This window comes from Eutrema salsugineum, unplaced genomic scaffold, assembly GCF_000478725.1.
Source record: "Eutrema salsugineum unplaced genomic scaffold, Eutsalg1_0 scaffold_4, whole genome shotgun sequence".
Classification (NCBI taxonomy): Eukaryota; Viridiplantae; Streptophyta; class Magnoliopsida; order Brassicales; family Brassicaceae; genus Eutrema; species Eutrema salsugineum.
In genome coordinates this window covers 261637-280616 of record NW_006256686.1, presented here as the reverse complement: position 1 = coordinate 280616, position 18980 = coordinate 261637, and the positions used below count along the sequence as shown (strand labels likewise).

At 39.3% G+C, this 18980-nt stretch overlaps 1 protein-coding gene across 1 annotated transcript; it reads right to left on the bottom strand.

Annotated features, from left to right (window-relative positions):
- Positions 1-6930: 6930 nt before the first annotated feature.
- LOC18014196 (pollen receptor-like kinase 2) lies at positions 6931-9244 on the bottom strand. Its single transcript, XM_006396030.2, has 3 exons — positions 8545-9244; positions 7824-8465; positions 6931-7731 (listed from the first exon to the last, which is right to left on the bottom strand). Exons 1-3 carry the CDS (start codon positions 9173-9175, stop codon positions 7034-7036), a joined length of 1971 nt encoding a protein of 656 aa, XP_006396093.1. The 5' UTR covers positions 9176-9244; the 3' UTR covers positions 6931-7033.
- Between the last annotated feature and the right edge of the window lie 9736 nt (positions 9245-18980).

Below are 18980 nucleotides of genomic sequence, written 5' to 3'. Positions count from 1 at the left end.
GCAGCTAATACTCCAACGATGCTCACAATCTAGTAAGACATGTCCTTTTCCTGCTTGCGATATCTCCCAGCTCACTACTCCAAATGATCTGAATCCAAATGTTCTGGGAAGATGACTCAATGCTCTCAAATCTTGATGCAGGCACCGGGAATCTGGATTAGATGGGAAGGGATTCGTTCTGGGTGATCTTTGAGGCATATCGGATTGGTCCTAAATAAAATACGAGACAGAATCATCTTCGGATAGCCATATCTTTCAGCTCGGTGATCCAAATGACTTGCGACAAAGTCCACAAGATAGATGACTCAATAATCTTAAACTTTGGTGAAGGACCTAACTCCATCTGATTCCAGAAAGGCTTTCTGGTAAGCAGTTCTTTGAGTTGCATTGCACTAGTTCAGAATGGCTTCGAGACATGTGCTTTTTCTGTTGGCCATATCTTTCAGCTCACTGACCCGAATCTATTTATTCAAAGTGTTCTGAAACTTGATTTAATCTTCTTAATTTTTTATGAAGACATCGGAGGCTGAATCGGACGAGAAGGCGTTCCGGTAACGTGGTCTTTGAAGCGTATTTGCACTTGGAATCTGGATTAGATGGGAAGGGCTTCGTTCTGGGTGATCTTTGAGGCATATCGGATTGGTCCTAAATAAAATACGAGACAGAATCATCTTCGGATAGCCATATCTTTCAGCTCGGTGATCCAAATGACTTGCGACAAAGTCCACAAGATAGATGACTCAATAATCTTAAACTTTGGTGAAGGACCTAACTCCATCTGATTCCAGAAAGGCTTTCTGGTAAGCAGTTCTTTGAGTTGCATTGCACTAGTTCGGAATGGCTTCGAGACATGTGCTTTTTCTGTTGGCCATATCTTTCAGCTCACTGACCCGAATCTATTTATTCAAAGTATTCTGAAACTTGATTTAATCTTCTTAATTTTTTATGAAGACATCGGAGGCTGAATCGGACGAGAAGGCGTTCCGGTAACGTGGTCTTTGAAGCGTATTTGCACTTGGAAATTTTTGCTGAGACTCCCATACCGCGGTACACGTTTTGGCCAAGAGATGTAACCCGCAGAATGGTTTTTGGCCGAGAAAAAGCTGCCCGCGGTACAGGATTTGGACCATACACTCCAAAATGCCAATTTCACCATTTCTTCCACTGGTTCCACCTTTTTTCACTCAAATTAAGCTCCAGGATACCTCATTGACACTCCAAACATGCAAGACTCCCTTGGGCATAATGCAAAGTCCTAAAACTCTAAAATAAAGAAAAATATAAAGAATCTATCTAAAATGCATGCATAAGACTCTATTCTTGGACCAAAAATGCATCCTAAACATGCAAAGATATGAATATATCACTCATGACGAATTCTCCGAGGCATAACTTGAGAAATAGAGAGATTCAGCTCCCAAAGAAATTGCAGAATCAGCTCGGGGATCGGAAACCAAAGATAGCATAGCATAAATGGTTCGGAGGGGGATATTTCGCCCGATCAGACGGCGTGGGAACTAGGAACTCCACCGCTTCAAAAATTCCGAAGCACTGCCTCAATTCGTGCGAATTCCCCTGCTTCGAAAGGGTCAAACCGGGAGGGTCCGGTCTTGCCCTTTTTCTGTTAGAACATTTTCTGAAAGGTCTATACCCGAGATTTCACATCATACGTTCTAAGTCCTGCCTCGCTTCAAGTGGATCAAAATTCCAATCCTCTTCTTCGGGTTTCACATCGGCTGTTTCATCAACAAAATTCGTCACTCCGGCGACTTGAGAGGGCGACGAATCCTCGAAAGGACTTCGAGGCTCTGAGCCAATCACCTTTGTCTCTATATGAGACGAAGAAACTTCACTCTCGCCTTGGAGGCTGTCCGAACCAGCCAAACAGCTTGCATCATCGTCCCCTTCACCTCAGAATAAATTATCAAGCAGATCAGTACAATGCATCGGCTCGGAAGACATGATGAACGTGGAAGAACGCAGAAACAGATCGAAACAGCTGAACAAATGAAAGAGAAGATCTAACCCAGACCTGAGTTCAAAACTTGAGAAAATCTTTGGAGGTCAATCGAAATCCTCAGAAACGGATCAAAATCTTTGAAAATGGATCACAAAACTCAAAGGTTTGCCGGAATATCTTGAACCGCGGGGCGGACAGAAGGCGGAACCCTAGCCGGAGTGAAACAAAAACAATAAAAAAAAAGAGAGAGAAAGAGAGCTTTACCTTTTGTAAAATTTGTGGGGAGTAAATTGTAAAGGGCAAAGACAAGAGATCGACTATATATAAAAGATTTGCGGTGCGTGGAATCCGTATAAATGCATGAAGTCCGCTCTTACCTTGGGAAATAGCAAACATATGTGGGTCCCAGAGTAATAACGGCCACGCGCGTGGAATCTGTAGCGACGAACTTCACCGCCTTAGCAAAATATGAGCCTTCATCGCTACGAACCATAATCATAGCCAAAATGTTGCTCTCATTAACGCATCTCGGCAAACTCTCTCAAGAAATTCCCTGGAAATATTTATTTATCTTACATGAAACGCCTCGGCAATCTCTCTCTCTCTCATGAAATGCCTCGGCAATGTTTCTTTCTCTCACGAAACGCCTCAGCAATGTTTCTCTCTTACAAAACGCCTCAGCAATGTTTTTCTCTTTCAGTAAAAGCCTCGGCATAGATAAGAGTTGCTCGCTTCAGTAGACCTTTTCTTCTTTTCACCGCGTCTCAGCCCCTTCATCAGTTCACTTAGCAATCGTCTTTCCGAGCCAAGTACTTCTGATTGTGGTCACCGAGCCGCTCATATTTCGGCTCATCAAACCAGTAACACCAAAGGATGTGGCTCAACGCGATGAAAGCCTCGGTATAGAATAAACTCTAAATCCCGACACTGGATTTCCGAATTTCAGCAGTTACCCCCGACTCCTAAGCTCTAAAACCTCGACACTCCTGCCATCAGAACTAATGAGCTAGGGGGCTAACTGTTGGGGTCGGATTCCTGTAAATGGCTAAGTGTCAAAAGTAGACTTTGTTAAGACCACTTATCATTGGTAAAACCGAGTCCAAAGAGAGAATTATCCAAAGCGACCGAACCGGATCGGATTTACAACCCGGTCTGAGCGAGCCGTGAAGCCCGAGTCCAGCCAGATGCTGCATGGGCCGAGTTGCGCTGGAGGGTGTGCAATGTTGGGCCAAGGCGACTCTCGCAGTATCAAGTTGGGCCGAGCCCAGTGACGGGACGATGGGCTGAACCGGAGGATGTTTGGTTGGCAGGCCTACCCGTGAAAGGTGAAGCCCTTGCAAAACCCTAGGTGAAACGTTGAGGCGGTTGCCGAGCGAGGAGAAAAGGAAATTTTCCGAGAATCTTGGTCGGTTCATAGAACTAGTATAAATAGTCAAAGTATCTTATTCATTATGTAACTTTTGCAACCCTAAGCAATAAGACTAAACACTTTCACAGCAATTAAACCTTCTTTTGATCTTTTGTTCTTGCGAGAAAACCTTAGATATTTTGGATCCATCCAATTTCTGTTACAAGTTTTGATTGTGCGAGTTTTGACTCACACAACTGTCCTCTAAGATATCAGCACAGATCATCAAGGTCACCATTTCCTGATAATACTCTTCCAGACTCTGAGTTCCTTGAGTAAGATGCTTTAGTTTGTTGTGCAATTCCCAGTGATAATGACTTGGAACAAAACTTTTCCCCTAATGGCTTTCATCTCGGTATGTTCTCCAAAGGGTATTCTCCATTACGCCTTCTGAGAAATGACTAGTTGATCTCACCAACTAAGAGCATAGTCATAGATCTCTGTTGCAGCGATTCTCACATGGTTGATCTCAGTGAAGTGTTTGCAATTAAATACCAACTAATCCCACCAGATAAGCATCAGTGTCATTATTTCCATCAAAACGGTGGAATCAGAAGCTTGAGACCCCTGAGATTTTCTTGAAGTGGATCACGATCGTTTCTAACACGTTGGTACGCTCTTTGATCTTTCTGAGACGTGTGACTATCTTTTCTGTAATAACTTGCATCTTCTTCATCTCTATTGTGGACTGGCGGCTATCTTTCTCTCCTAGGAGACCTGTCTCGTGCTCTCCTGGATCGATTATTACTTTGAACTGGCTCTTCCTTTGGCTGGAACTCTTGTTGGAATGTTTCTAATTTGGTATTGAGCACATGTTCTATTCGCACCATCATAGCCTCCATTAGAAGTTTGTTCTTGTGTTGAGTACTTGTTTCTTCATTATTGGCCATGATTTTCTGAAATCACAACACAAGAAATCACCATTCTTCCACACAATCGATTAAAGTGTAAAAGTGACTCTTCGTGTGGCACACAAAACAAAAACCCTAGAATTTGATCGGTTTGTTTTTAATTATACACAGATACAACGCCGATGATGAGATCTAGTATTAAAAGTTCAAGAGACAAATTGATTCTAGCTGATTTCAAAAACTAAACAAATGATGAAGACCAGATCTGAACGAGAATGATGTAAACTAAACTAGTTAAACACCGATTTAGTACGAACAACTATGAGAAACACTTATGAATGGATTTTGGTGATTGTTTTTGATGGATTTATAATTGCAAATGAATGAAGTGATGAAAACAAAAAGAGGTTAAGAAACAACTGATGGAATCAAAAATCTACTAAGAAAAATGTAGCCCTGATACCATTTAATATGATTCTGGAAAAGATCTTCCCATGATCGGCACTCTAATGACTGGATCGAATAGAACTTATGCTTAAAACACAAAGGATTCAAACACAAGAGAGATGGATTGAGGGGTCGTAAAAGAGTTGCGGAAGACTCTTGATGTACCGGGGTGATCCAACTATATGACACACCTTAGGATCGATTTGCTAAAGAGATATTACACACTCTAAAGCTAAGATGTTTAAAGAACAAATGATCTTAACTAGAAAGAGATTTGGTAAAAAAAAAAAAGATAAGATGAGTTTTACAAATGATAGTACAAGACAATAAAAAAAAAAAACAAGTCAACCAAAGATATAAATGAGTTTTGGAAATAACATAAAAAGCTATCAAGTTTGAATTTGAATTTGGCTCCTCTTCTTTTCTCTTGCCCGAGATTTGTTATGGGCTTAGGCTTAGTGACTTAGGATAGATAGATAAGTGACCCAATCTTGCCTCATTAAAAATCTATCTCTAGAAAAACCCATTGGAACAAAACTAGAGATAGAGAAAGCCATTTTGAACTTGGATCAGAATCAATGTATTTGTAGTACACTATTTTCCCTCTTTAACCGTCTTGTAAGCTTGCTTGGTGTTGTCTCCTATTGCCTCTTTGAGTTTCCTAGTTCTTGATCGATTCATAGGTCCGTTTGGAATGATCAAGGCTCCTCTTGTTCAGCTACAAGCTTTCCATCCTCATGTTCAAACTCTCCTTGATCTATGTTGCGGTCCATGATCACATCAAATTTCAGTTGAGGAAATGCTTGCCACATTTTTGCTCACTGTTGGCCAGAACTCGTAATATATTATTTATCAAGCCAAAAAAAAAGAAGAATTATTCAACCATCGTCATGCTTCTTTGAGAAATGTTATCGGAAGAATTTTTGGTATTTTTAAATCTACATTTTTGATCTTCAAATTTGCACCTGGTTTTCCATATAAAACACAAACAGAAATAATGCTTGCATGTGCTGTATTGCATAATTATCTGCGTCAGGGGTGTCGTTTAGCTGAGTGTTCTCTGGAGGAAACTAGTGATGAATCAAATGTTGGTCAAACAAATAGCGATGGTCATCAATTCCTAGGTACACAAGAACAAGAAAGAGAATATGCTACTGAATGGAAAGCAAAAATTGCTTCAAATATGTGGAATGATCCTATCATATGTGGATCTCAACGGTGATATATGCAACTATTGCAAGAAGAGGGGTATCTTTCTCTATCTTTCTTTCTTTTCAATATTTCTGCTTGACGATGCTAGGGAAAAACTATGATGCATTTGTTGGCTGATATTGTTAGATGATTTATGATGTTGGCTGGACGTTATACTCTGGGAAAAAATTGAAGTCTCACAATAAGGCTAAGCTTGCTGCTAAGTGAAGTGGTTTGTTAAAGCAATCAATTTCCTACTTTTAGCCTGTTAGAATATTTATTAGGAACATAATATGTTTGAAATTGTTTCTCTTTTCGTCACGAAACCTTGGGATTATTATTTCTTTTTGTTTATAACTAGGGCATAGGTTCATCAATATTACTCTTCCTGCATCATCCTCCTCTACTGTAATATTTTTTAAGATCATCTTTGTTGTTGCAGCTATGCAATGATTTGTTTTTATAGAAACCGAAGCTCATTTCATATGGGAATGAATATGCCTCTATTTTTAGTGACGAAAGATTTGCTTTGATCAGATTCTGAGATTCTCTATTGGCACATGCTCAAACTTTATCTCTTCATCTTAGTTAATAATAATCAAAAAAAAAAATTGTGCAGCAAGCATATAATTGAAAACAAAACTTTATAAGCTTCGTGTATAAGTTCAATGAATTTATTAAAACTAGATCTTTTTTTTTCTTTTTCAAATTTTTCTGAAATTTCTTTAAATCATCCTAAAATTTATAACAATCATTTTGGAAAATTTAATAAATCTCAAATCTCTTTCAAATTTTCTGAAATTTAGTGTACATCTAAATTAATCGAAATCACTGATCCAATATTCCCCACCCCCCCCAGAGCACTTGTACCAACTCAAAAGAAATTTCCATGTCAGTCTACGTCCGTCTGTAGTACAAAATTTTGGAGTGCATTACTAACGTTTTTTTTTTTTGTGATTTCTCTATGCTCTTTTTTTTTAGGAAAAAGTGTTTCCTCTACCTTCTTCTTGCAGATAGATTTCCACAATAACATCACATGCCAATACATAACTAATATTTTTCCATCTCTAAGGGGCTTATATAGGTTTAGGTGTTGACATCCATGAACTCCAAGCAAATTACAGTTTTGAGACAAAAAAAAATTTTCCTCAAATTTAAATCTTTACCATGCAAAGTTTACTTGATGCCTTGATGGCTTGAATCATTCCAAGAGAAGTTAATTCCCTCACTTGACACTCCTCTTGATGACCTCCCATCAGCCTCACTCGCATATGTTGAGTAGAAGTCGTCGTCTCCTTCTCGCTCCTTCATCAAATCTTCCATCTTCTCGACAGCCTCTCTTATGTCCAATCTTTTCTCCACATCTACTTCGCAACAACTCAATCCAATCCTTAAGAGTTTGAGAATCTCTGCTTCAGAGTTGTTGGTTTTCCCCATTTCTTGATCGAACAATTCTTGTGTCCATTCTCCTTGGAAAATCGAATTCACCCAACTCGCCATGTCATGCTCACTTTTTTTATCAGCTTGCTGAAAACATTCAGGAAGCTTCCCTGTTAGAGTCTCCAGGATCAGTATACCGAGCCCCCACACATCAGTTTTCTTGGTGACACGGCTATGTTTCAAGTACTCTGGAGACTTGTAAGCCACCATGAGCTCTTGTGCGCTTTCTTCGTCGATCATAGGAATTAAGCCATAGTCTGTAAGAAGAGGCTCATAATTCTCATTGAGAAGAACATTGGATGATTTTAGATGACCATGAGGCGCCATTAGGCTAGGCAGGTTTTGGTGCAGGTATAAAAGCCCCCTTCCTACACCTTTGACAATATTGAATCGTGTTGGCCAATCCAAGCTTGGTTGACCTAATGATTTATGACCTTAATACACACGAAAACACAGTTTGTAAGGAAACCAAAAAATTGATTTAGTAGTTTACTAATTATAAACGGAGAAAAAAGCAAAATAATACCATGGAGATGAGCAGCCAAGCTTCCCTTCTCAACAAAATCACAAACAAAAAGTTTTTCTTCTTTTTTATAGTAATAAGCCACAATTGGGAGCAAATTCCCATGCCTTAACCTCCCTAATCTCTTCATGTTTTCTTGGAACTCTTCTGTTCCTACAGTATTCATATGTTTAAACCTCTTCACTACCATCATTGATCCACTTGAAAGCACTGTTTTATACGATGCTCCGAAGCACCCACTTCCTAGAATCTCTGCAGATGCTTTCAATAAATCTTGCAACTCAAATTTTCCCTTATCATCTCTCAAGAATGACAATTTTGTGGTATGAGTCATCCTCTTTGTTGTAGGCTTTAGTGAATGGCAGCTACTTTGTCCCTTATCACCTTCTTGGATCCCAGCTCTCTTTTGTAGACTTGATGGTCCGGGTTCTTGTGATAACAACGGCTGCTTGTTCCTTTTCCTTCGGCATAGCATGATGATGATTCCAAGAATTATGAGTATTGCAAGTAGTGCTGCTACCACTGCGGCTACAATGTAGAAAAATTTTGATGATTTTTTTTTGGAGCTTGCCTTATGCTCCGGAGAAATGTTGTAAGGAGAATAACACTCTGAATCCAAAGGTTTTCCACATAATCCTTTGTTGCCTGCCAAATATAACTTTCATTGAAAGAGATAAACTAAAAACTCCCATGTCTTACAGAGAATTTGAAAAAATTGAAGCACCTTCAAACATTTTTTGATCCATTCTGCTGAGAATCTTTGGGATGGGACCTGATAATGCATTATTTGAAAAATTCGACATGTTTAGTTCATGTGTGAATTCAGGTATTTGACCAGTGAACCGGTTTCCGTCAATTCTAAACTCTAAAAGCTTGGGAATAGTGGCCACAGACATTGGAATTTCTCCACTAAATTTATTTTGTTCGAGATAGAGTTTCTTCAACCACCCCATCCCTTCAAATGCATCCCTTGGTATCTTTACATCGTATTGATTGTTTGACAAGTAAATTGATTTTAGAGCACCAAGTTTCTTGAACTCTGGAAATGGACCTTTAAGTTTGTTATTCATGAAGCTGAGAGACCTCAGAGACTTCAAACCCATCAACGCCTCGATGTCTAGAGAGCCAAGGAGCTCAATATTCTCTAGTCGTAGTCCCCAAACATAACCGTTATGACATAAGACTCCAATCCATTTGCATGGAGGATTCTTTCTATCCCAACTCTCCAAAGCACCTGCTCTGCCAATAATAAGAGATTTCTTGAATTTCAACAGAGATTCAGTCTCCGATAAGCCATGAGCAGACACGAAAAAGAAAGATACAATGGAAAAGAAGATGAGAGATGTGAATTCCATGGCCGTTGAAGGGAACGCGCACAGGAGGCGCGCCCTCTCAGGGAAGACGAAGGGAGAGTTTGAAGATGAACAAAGACGACGATAATCTTAGATGAATGAAATGACGGAGAAAGAAAGAAGAGTGATGAAGAGGAGAGGTCTGAATGAAAGCATACCTAGAATAGACAACACTGGGAAATATTTATGGTCTATCAAAAGAAATTTGGTGTTTTCTAGCTTTGACGAAGTCTTTGTTTTAAAGAACGTCACTTAGAGATTTGTGGTGGAACTTCAGACCAATTCCGCTTTTTTGGGAGTTTCTCTTTGTTTAAACTCACTTTTATATATACTAGGTGAATACCCGCACGTAACGTGCGGGGTTTTCTTTTCAATTATTTCTAATTTATATATTTTATATTTTTCTAAAAAAACATAATCATCAATTGCTATATTATTATAAATCAATCAATTTTAAATATAATATCATTAAAAATTAAAAGTTTTATACCAAAAAACTATCAATATTTTTAATTAATTATAACATAAATTCTTGTTTAATATTTACATAAATGTTATTTGAGAATTAATTAATAAAAAACTTTTCATATTATTAACAAATCTAAAATTTTATACAAAAAAATCATCAATATTTTTAATTAATTATAACATAAATTATTTTTTAATATTGACATAAATGTTAATTAAGAATCAAATAATAACAAAAAACTTTTCGTTTTCTTTGAGTGGTTAAAAACTTAATATTAAAATTTTTTAATTAATTTTTTAAAAAAATTGTAACTTTAAACTAAAAATTGACACATGTCATCTCTATATTAATTTTAAAATGCTGAGGTGTCACTCATATGGAGAAAGTTAGTCATCTTTTATATATAAGATTATATTTTAGCAAAAAAAAATAATATATAAATATATTATTTTTTTTTGCTAAAATATAATATAAATTAATCAACCGTTACTCTTTTTTTTTGTTGACAGCGTGAACTACCTAGAACGGTTCAGTCCACCAAATTGGTGGTACCGAATCTACATAAATGAGTTCTTGAGGGAAAGAAAATTATTCACAAGGAGAGAAATAATCAAGTTGAAGCAATATACTTGCAATAAACTAACATAGAATTATTACTACATAATAATAATTTTTTTAATGTTTGGAATGCATACTTTTGGAAGAACGACACATGAGGTTATCAGCCAATAAACTAACCCACTCTGCAATGGGTTAAAACGATTTACACATTTAAGCAGACTATATGTCAGTTTTTAACAAATCTAACTACAGTTTTGCTCCATCTTATAACAGCCAATTATCCGGATTGATCCCTAAATTTTGATTACTTTTTTTTGGATGAATGTTAATTTTATTCAAACCGAAAAAAACCCAACGTTTTTACATCTTAGATGCTATCATTTTTTGTTAACAAATACAGCTAAGCAAAACTGATAAGAAAAGTAACACTTTAAAAGCTGGATTCCCATCTTCTTCTCAAGGCCGAGTTGCTAGCCATGTTTGAGATCCTTCTTCGTACTTGTTATCTCCAAATAATCTGATTGAGCTGAAACGATTTTTGAAGCCTTTTTCAATGAACTTGATTAATCTCATCGCAGAGGAAGGAACAAAGCCATGCCGTCGTACATTTCTTTCTCTCCACAAGACATGAATAGTCATCGTGAACAGGTATCTGAGGATAAAAATCTGCAATCTGTTCCAGGAAGGAGCAGAGATGAGGGTGATCAAAGTTGCCCATTCATTAGAGTAGGCTTCCTGTAGGATTCCTTTTGCCAGATTCTCCCAAACCTGAGTGATAACTAAGAGTTTTCTAGCTCTTTGTAGAGGTTATCAATCCCCTGTCTTGTAGTACAAGGGGTTATCAATCCAAACTTGTATGTGAGACACTAGTCTATGTCACTTGTGACCTTAAGTCAAGATGAACAGGTAAAGGTTTTTATCTACTCTACTTAACAAGCAAATAAACATGAAAATGAGATAAAAGATGCGGTTTAAACTAGATGAGAATGCAAGTGATTAACAATAAACAAGCAAATGATCGGATGATGATAATATATGATAAAGGCAGAAGCTTTAGACAGGATAAAAGACTCGGGTGCTTCCAAGCTAAATTAGCAAGTTAATGAATCAGTATTATCAAGCGGTTTCATTTAACATGAACTTAAAGTATGTTAATCTAATCATGAAAGTATTAAACATCTAAACTGATCCTCTTTCATACCAAAATCCCATTTGAGAAGCATGAATCAGACTAGACCCCTAAACTCACTAATCTATCATGAAAGCACCCTAATCTACCTATCTAAAGCCGCTTAAACGACTACTCACTGATCATAACGAGCTCACTAAGTCCTTTGCAAGACAAGTAGCTAGTCATGATAAGGAGTTTAAAGCTGGAGAATAAAAGAAGATAGACAAGAACAAGATTCTGACGTGAAAACGAGATATCAGATTAGATTGATCAAGTTTCAAAAAAGAGGCAAGTTCTTAAGACTAAAACAGGCAGGAAATAAGATAAGATAAAAGATGATTAGGTTTCTGGTCCTAAAATTTATTTATAGTGAAGGGTAAGTGTCGCGGGTCATCCTGGAACAAACCGGGTACTAAACGCTCTTCTTGGGTCGTCGGTTGAGCACCACAGTGTGTGAGAGGGTGAAGCCGAGGTCAAGATGCCGAGGGGTGCACGTGAGCAAAGATCAAGATGAAGATCTCATGAAGAACACGTTAAGAACATGCATAAACCCTAGTCTTCAATCCATCTTCACGTGTGTCCTCTAAGTCACTTTGTTCTTGACTCTGGGTTCGTGGCAAGGGACCTCGACGTGTAATGTCGAGGAGCTTGGTAGTCGAGAGGTTCAGGACGACGGAGTCCGGCATGCAACGCCGAGGTCTTTGTACCGAGGTGCATGTTCAACACTTAGTCGTTTTCAGCTTCACTTCTCTTGTATGCATGCCTTGATCTCAACATACCGAGGGGTTGGTACGAGGTCTAGTCCAAAATGCTTTCAGGAAATGAGCCTCGGCCTGAGCAATGTCGAGGTAACGATGCCAAGGTCTGTAGAAACACTTAGCGCGTATCGCAACTCCTTTGGGCGCGTATCGATCGACTTGTCTTCCGGAAAACTTTCAGCACACGACTCCAAATGCTTTGAAACCAGATCCATAGTCAAGATGACTCATTCAGCTCAAACTTTGGTGAAGAAACCATCGGAGCTTGGGAAGTGGAAGGCTCCCCGGATTGCTCATCTTTGCACCGCGTTGGAATGACCGGAAAGTACAGCTTTTAGACTGATGTGTACTCCGGAGACGGTATCTTCCAAACCACCGCTCCGAATTGAGCGACTTCAGGCGTTCTGGAAAGAGCATTCATAGACCTTGTGAACTGGTTCGAATCGGAAGGGCTTCGTCCCACGTAATCTTTGAAGCTCGCTGATCGGCTTTCGGGTGTATGCGAGACAGGCGTGTCTTCCGGAAGCAATATCTCTCTACTTACTGGTTCGAATTGCGTGATTCCAACTGCTCTGGGATCTTGGCTTGATTATCTCCAACTTTGATGAAGATCCCGTCAACTGATTGGGACTGGAAGGTTCCCCGGATTGGCGATCTTTGACGCGCGCGGGTGAAAATGGGATTTAGCCGATAAAAGGTTCCCGCGGTAAGGGAAATGTCCGAGAATCGTGTACCGCGGTAAGCTTTTAAGCCGGTAAAAACTTTTTGCCTCGGCATAAAATTTCACCCGATGAAATTTTCACCCGATACTAATTTTTAGCCGATAACGATAATCCGATAGCGATTTTGGCCAATGTTCTAATCCAGCCGGTACGAGTTTTCGCCGAGAAATTCCTCCAAGCGGTTTTCACCATTTTTGAACCTCTCCTTCACCGTTTCCACTCCTAATCCTCCTCTTGAGCTCCAAATAGCTTCCAAAGCACCTGATAAGGACTTCAAAACATGCAAAACTCTTTGGGACCTAATGCAAATCTTAAAGCCTATTTTGATGCCTAAAGACTCGATATATATGAGAAAACATATGATATGGACTCTAAAATGCGGCCTAAATGATGCAAAATATAGACATGTCACTGAGTCGAAAAAAAGCAAGTGAGAAGCCTCCACACAAGTATCCTGAAGAGCTATTTGAAGGTTCTGGTGTTGTCCAAATTGACTTGTGTCGCATGAGGTTTGCCTTCGACAACTGTACCCAAAGAGAGTTCGCTGTGAGAAGCCTCCTCACAAGTTTCAGCACACAGACACCGTTTTCCACCCGAAATTTTTGTAAACCCAGACCCCCTTCATCACGTGGTCTACAAACATCAACCCATGCGATTTTTGCTTTCCCATGGGTTGATGTTTGTAGACCACGTGATGAAGTTAAAATTTGATTATTCTTGTTAAAGTTTATTTAGAATGTGTATAAATATTTTTTATACATAATAACATAGAAACATTTGTTCGTAATAGTTCAAAAAAGGAGAACTGTTATTATTTTGTTACTAAAAACCGAACATAAAAACCATAATACTCATAATTTAAAAAGCGGAAAAAGCGGAGAGGGCTATTTTGGCGACACAAAGTGTGAACTTAGGGTTTGTGACTTCTCGGTCAAGCTAGGACCGAAAAGGATGGCGGCTCCGGGACAGGAGCTCCCTCCGCCGTCGGAGAAGGATAAGGAGACATCGGAGACTGTTCCAGTGGTGGGAAGCGAAGTTTTGGTGGAGAAGAAGGGCACAGATTCAAGTGATGGAGATTTACCTACAGAGACGAAATAATCTGCAGAAGATGAGGGCGTTGCGGAGGTTCAGGTTAGCTCGAAAGAGCTGGTCCAGGTTAAAAAGTGGGCAGCAGTGGTGAAGAAGAGGGAGGTTTTGCAGTGCTATGACATGGTGCCAGTGGAAACAATGGAGAACATATTTTTAGGGTTCCCAAAACTATCCTTGACGAAGCACCCTTATGGGATGATTGTATCTTGAGGAAGTTCCTCAAGAAAGCTCCACATGTTGGATATATTCACATGACAGTGAATAGAATCTGGAACATGGGGGCAAAATGACAAAATTTGATGTCTATGTTGTGAATGATACAACGGTGAAGTTCCGTAGGGAGGTGTTCGGGACCGGGTTCTTCGTCGAAAGATGTGGAACATAAAGGATACCCCTATGTTGGTATCTATGTGGTGTCCGATCACTGTTGAAGCACAACCAGTAATGCAGTCGATCCCTTTGTGGGTAATTATGAAGAAGGTTTCAAGGAAACTGTATAACTGGAAGGGTCTTAGTTACTTAGCCAGTCCGGTGGGTACCCCGAAGCAACTCCATCCGGATATAGTCTGGGTAAAACAGTTTGATGTTGCGAGAATGGCAGTCAAGGTGGATTTGACAAAGCCACTACAGACATCCCATTGGTTTGATGTAGAGGGTATGAAATTGGAGATTTCATATGAGTTTCTGTGGTTGCCTCCACACTTTTCTGCTTGTGGGGGATGGGTTCATGTTGGTAGTGAGGGCAGAGCACAGAAAGGGTCCTATACAGATCCTACGAAGAGACAACACCGATCAACTTGGAAAAATACAAAGCATCCCAAAGCAACAGTAGATACGCCAAAGTGTCCCAAAGCAACAGTGGATACGCAAAAAATACCATTGGCGGGAAAAGCGATCACAAATTTGCTGTATTCTGTCTCAAAAAAATAGAATGCAGCTAACGGCAAGACAGCTGACTTGGGGGCTAGCAGGAATAATGACTCAGTTCGTGAAGTTGTTGAACAAGAGGTGGCTAAAGAAGGGACAACAGAGGTTGAGAAACAGTCCTTTTTATCTCATGAAAAGGAATGGATTTCACCATCTAAGACATCTAGAAAACAGAGCAATATTCCCGAACAAACAGAGAGCTTTGCTTCGGCATCTAGATTCACTGATTTTCTGAATGCGGAAGATCTAGAGGAGAGTGCAGAAAATGAGGTGACCTCCATTGATGTGGATGGCACGGAGAACCATGACGAGGTCACTAACGCGAGAGACAATATGAAGGAAAGCTCACAGGTTCCTTCGGAGTCAAATAGTCAGGATGCAGAGGAGGGCAAAGCCACTAGTGCAGACACGACCACAACAGGGCATAGGATCACTCTAACGAGAACTGCAAAGAATGCTCATCGATGTGCTACAGACTCCTAGATAGTGCGGCCAAACACAACCCACAGATCGGGGAAGAAAGGAAGAAATACCAAAAAAAACCCAATCATTAATGACATTGGTTTTTTTGGAAATTTGCGGTTTTAACAAGCATTGTAAACATATTGTGGTAAAGGTTTGGGTTCGCGGGGAAGCTCTGAAGTTTGGTTGTCTTTTGAAAACCCGTGTGACTGAAGGAAAATGTGCTCGTATCGCTGAATCATGCGTACAATAGATTAGGGAGGATTTGGGTGGTGGGGGATAAGGAAATTCATTTGGAAGTCGTACAAAAGAGTGGGCAGATGATTACGTGTTTAATATTTGTCGATAAACATGATGAGGATTGATAACACCGTATTTTGACCACTTTTATGGATCGTTTTGAAATACTTTTTCTATGTTTTTAATTGCTTTTAAGTACTTTTATTACGTTTTTCTAGTATTTGTAGTTTCAAGACTCTTTTCAGGTAACTTAGGGAAAAGCTTAACAAAATGGACAGAAAACCAGATTTCAGCTCAGAGTCAAACCGTCAGAAGTTCACCCCTGATTGAAGGCCTTCTCACCGTCTGATCCAGCTCAACTTTGGAGACCTTAAAGATGGAAGTATCAGCTTTCCAGTGCACTTTACAGCTTGGCAATCCATCGGTTCAATCAAAAGATACGCGAAGAGCAAGATGTCCCGTAAACCAGCTGGCCAGCACTTCCACCCACGGCCAACAAGCATTTTCCCGCGGTCAGGAGCATCCCGACCGGGGCAAACCACTCATCCACCGCGGTCACACTTGTTTAAACCGCTGCCTTCAACCTCCAAGGCTAAAAAGCCCATTTCTGAAGCCCACATTTGGAGAAACCCTAAGTGACGTCCAGAGAGGTCTTGAGCACTATAAATACATGTCTTAGGAGCCCTAGAAATCGTGTAACCTATCACCACCGAAATATTTACTTCATATTCTTATTGTTTTTGCTTTAGCTTTTAGGGAGAGAGAGATTTGTTCTCTTGAACCCTTGTTCTTTCTTTATCAATTTCGGTTTCTATTCTACTTCTTAATATTATGTCTTTAATTTCGTTCATTATGTCTGAGTAGTTTTATTGTTGGGATTAAGGGATTTTCGATGGGGATTTATATGTTCGGTGAGGATTCCATTGGCTATTGAGCTGAATCTTAGAACTTTTTCTTCTGAATTCGTTTTTACTGCATGAGGGTAGCGTCATGAACTACAATCTGATCCAGATGCTTGGTGACACGAAAGTGTTCATCAGGTATCAGATCTAGTTTAGGAGAGCAAAACAAACATAGGAGTGGAAACCTACCTATGGGCGATTTGTGAATTAGGACGAGTCTTAAACATAATGCATCTCTTCTCTTCCAGGGCCAGAGTGGAAACCTACTGGTCAGGGTTGAGAGAGATAGTTGTCTATGATCACGACAGTGGCGTATTCATACGTCCGTGACTCCAGTTCGAAAAGTTTAAGCTAAGATCTTACAAAATTTACTCTCTAGCAATGTTTTGAATCGTTCGTATCCCTGAGAAAACTTCCCTGAACCCCAACGCTTTCTTCTCCATTGATTTACAACGATTTTCTTTCAAGCTTTAGTTCAATATTGTCTTTCCTTTTTAGTTCATTTTCATTTAAGCATTAGAATATCCGTTTTTATCATTTTTAGTCATTTTTGTTAAGTTTAGTTATTACGCCATTTAATTTCCGTATTCTCTTTTAAGATTTCGTTTTTAGATTTTAAACACACTACAAAACCCCCACTAAACCGTTTTTGTTCTAGACTTCCTTACTTTAACTTATTTCAAAGGCTTTTTGCAGGAAAATATCCTCCTTCCCTGTGGATTCGATCCCTATGTACTACAATCGATCAGCTGTGCACTTGCGGCTATTGATTTTAATTAGGGTAAAACTTGACAACCCACAACACCCACACATCAAGACCACCATCAAGGATATTCTTTGCTCATTTGTTTATGCATCAAATATTGTCTCAGAAAGGAAGTTGTTATGGGAAGAGATCAAGTCGATTCAAACATCAAATGTCTGCAAAGACAGAAGATGGATGATCTGCGGTTATTTTAATGAAAATTTGTCTACTGATGATCACTCGAGTCCATCCTTTGTGGACGCGCAGGGCTCTTTAGATTTTCAAGATGTGGTTCGGTACTGCTCTTTTACAGATATGGGTCACCATGGTCCCTGGTTTACTTTGTGTAATAAGAGAAGTGAAGGCTTGATTCACAAAAAGTTAGATAGAGTTCTAATAAATGAAGACTGGCTGCTAAATCAAACCAGAACCTATTGGGTTTTCGACGCAGGGGATTTTTCTGATCACTTGAGATGTCAGATTATTTTAAATAGCAAAAGACTGGATATCAAGAAGCCTTTCAAATTCATAAACTTGTTAGCCCAGTCTCCAGAGTTTATATCGACGATCAAAGCAGAATGGGATCAATCCAGACCCCTTTTTCATTCCACATCCGCTCTTCATAGGCTCTCAAAAAAAGCTTAAGGCTCTGAATCAAAAGCTGTGCACTATGTCAAAACAGGGGTTTGGTGATCTGGGAAAGCGCACAAAGGAAGCTTAAAGTGATTTGTGCAGCAAGTAGGAGGCAAATGCGCAGAACCCGACAACTGTGGGTTTAGTGATAACTAAGAGTTTTCACTCTTTAAAGAGGTTATCAATACCCCTGTCCTTGTAGTACAAGGGGTTATCAAACCAAACTTGTAGTGGAGACAATAATCTATGCTATTTGCAATCTTAAGTCAAGATGGAATGATGAGGGTTTTAACTAAGCTATTTAACGAGTAAATAAACATGTAAATGAGACAGAAGATGAGTTTTAAACTAAGTGAAGATGCAAATAACAGGCAGATGATTCGGATGATGATAATATATGATAAAGGCAGAAGCTTTAGACAGGATACTTGACTCGGGTGCTTCCAAGCTAGACTAATGGGTTAATGAATCATTTTATCAAGCGATTTCATTTAACTTTGAACTCAAGGCATGTTAATCTTCTCATGAAAGCATTAAACATCTAAACTGATCCTCTTTCATACCAAAATCCCTTTTGAGAAGCATGAATCAGTCAGCAATAAGATTCAGTTCAAAAATGTCATTTAAGAGAACAAACTATCACTCTCGCGATGAAAGACTCTTAAACCCTTAACCGAGTGGTTCAGACATTTCTACAAACACTTTTGATGCGAGATATGTCTCAGATCTGAACCTCAAGTGATGTGCTTGGATCCAGCCTAGAGATCTCGTCGGTTAAGGAATGAAACATGCAAGACTAGACACCTAAACCCATTAACCTATCTTGAAAGCACCCTAATCTACCTATCTAAAGCCGCTTAAACGACTACTCACTGATCATAACGAGCTCACTAAGTCTTTTGCAAGACGTGTAGCTTGTCATGATAAGGAGTTTGATACTGGATGATAAAAGAAATAAAGAAAGAACAAGATTCTGATGCAAAAACAAGATATTGGATTAGATTAATCAAGTTTCACAAAAGAGGCAAGTTCTTAAAGCTCAAAACAGATAAGAGATAAGATGATTAGGTTTTTGGTCCTAAAATGTATTTATAGCAAAGGGAAAGTGTCGCGGGTCAGCCCGGAACAA

Coding starts and splice junctions, on each gene's coding strand:
- LOC18014196 (XM_006396030.2), bottom strand. CDS start 9,175: ATGGAATTCACATCTCTCATCTTCTTTTCCATTGTATCTTTCTTTTTC. Junction 8,466..8,544: donor GGATCAAAAAATGTTTGAAG/GTGCTTCAATTT, acceptor TATATTTGGCAG/GCAACAAAGGATTATGTGGA. Junction 7,732..7,823: donor CTTGGCTGCTCATCTCCATG/GTATTATTTTGC, acceptor GTGTGTATTAAG/GTCATAAATCATTAGGTCAA.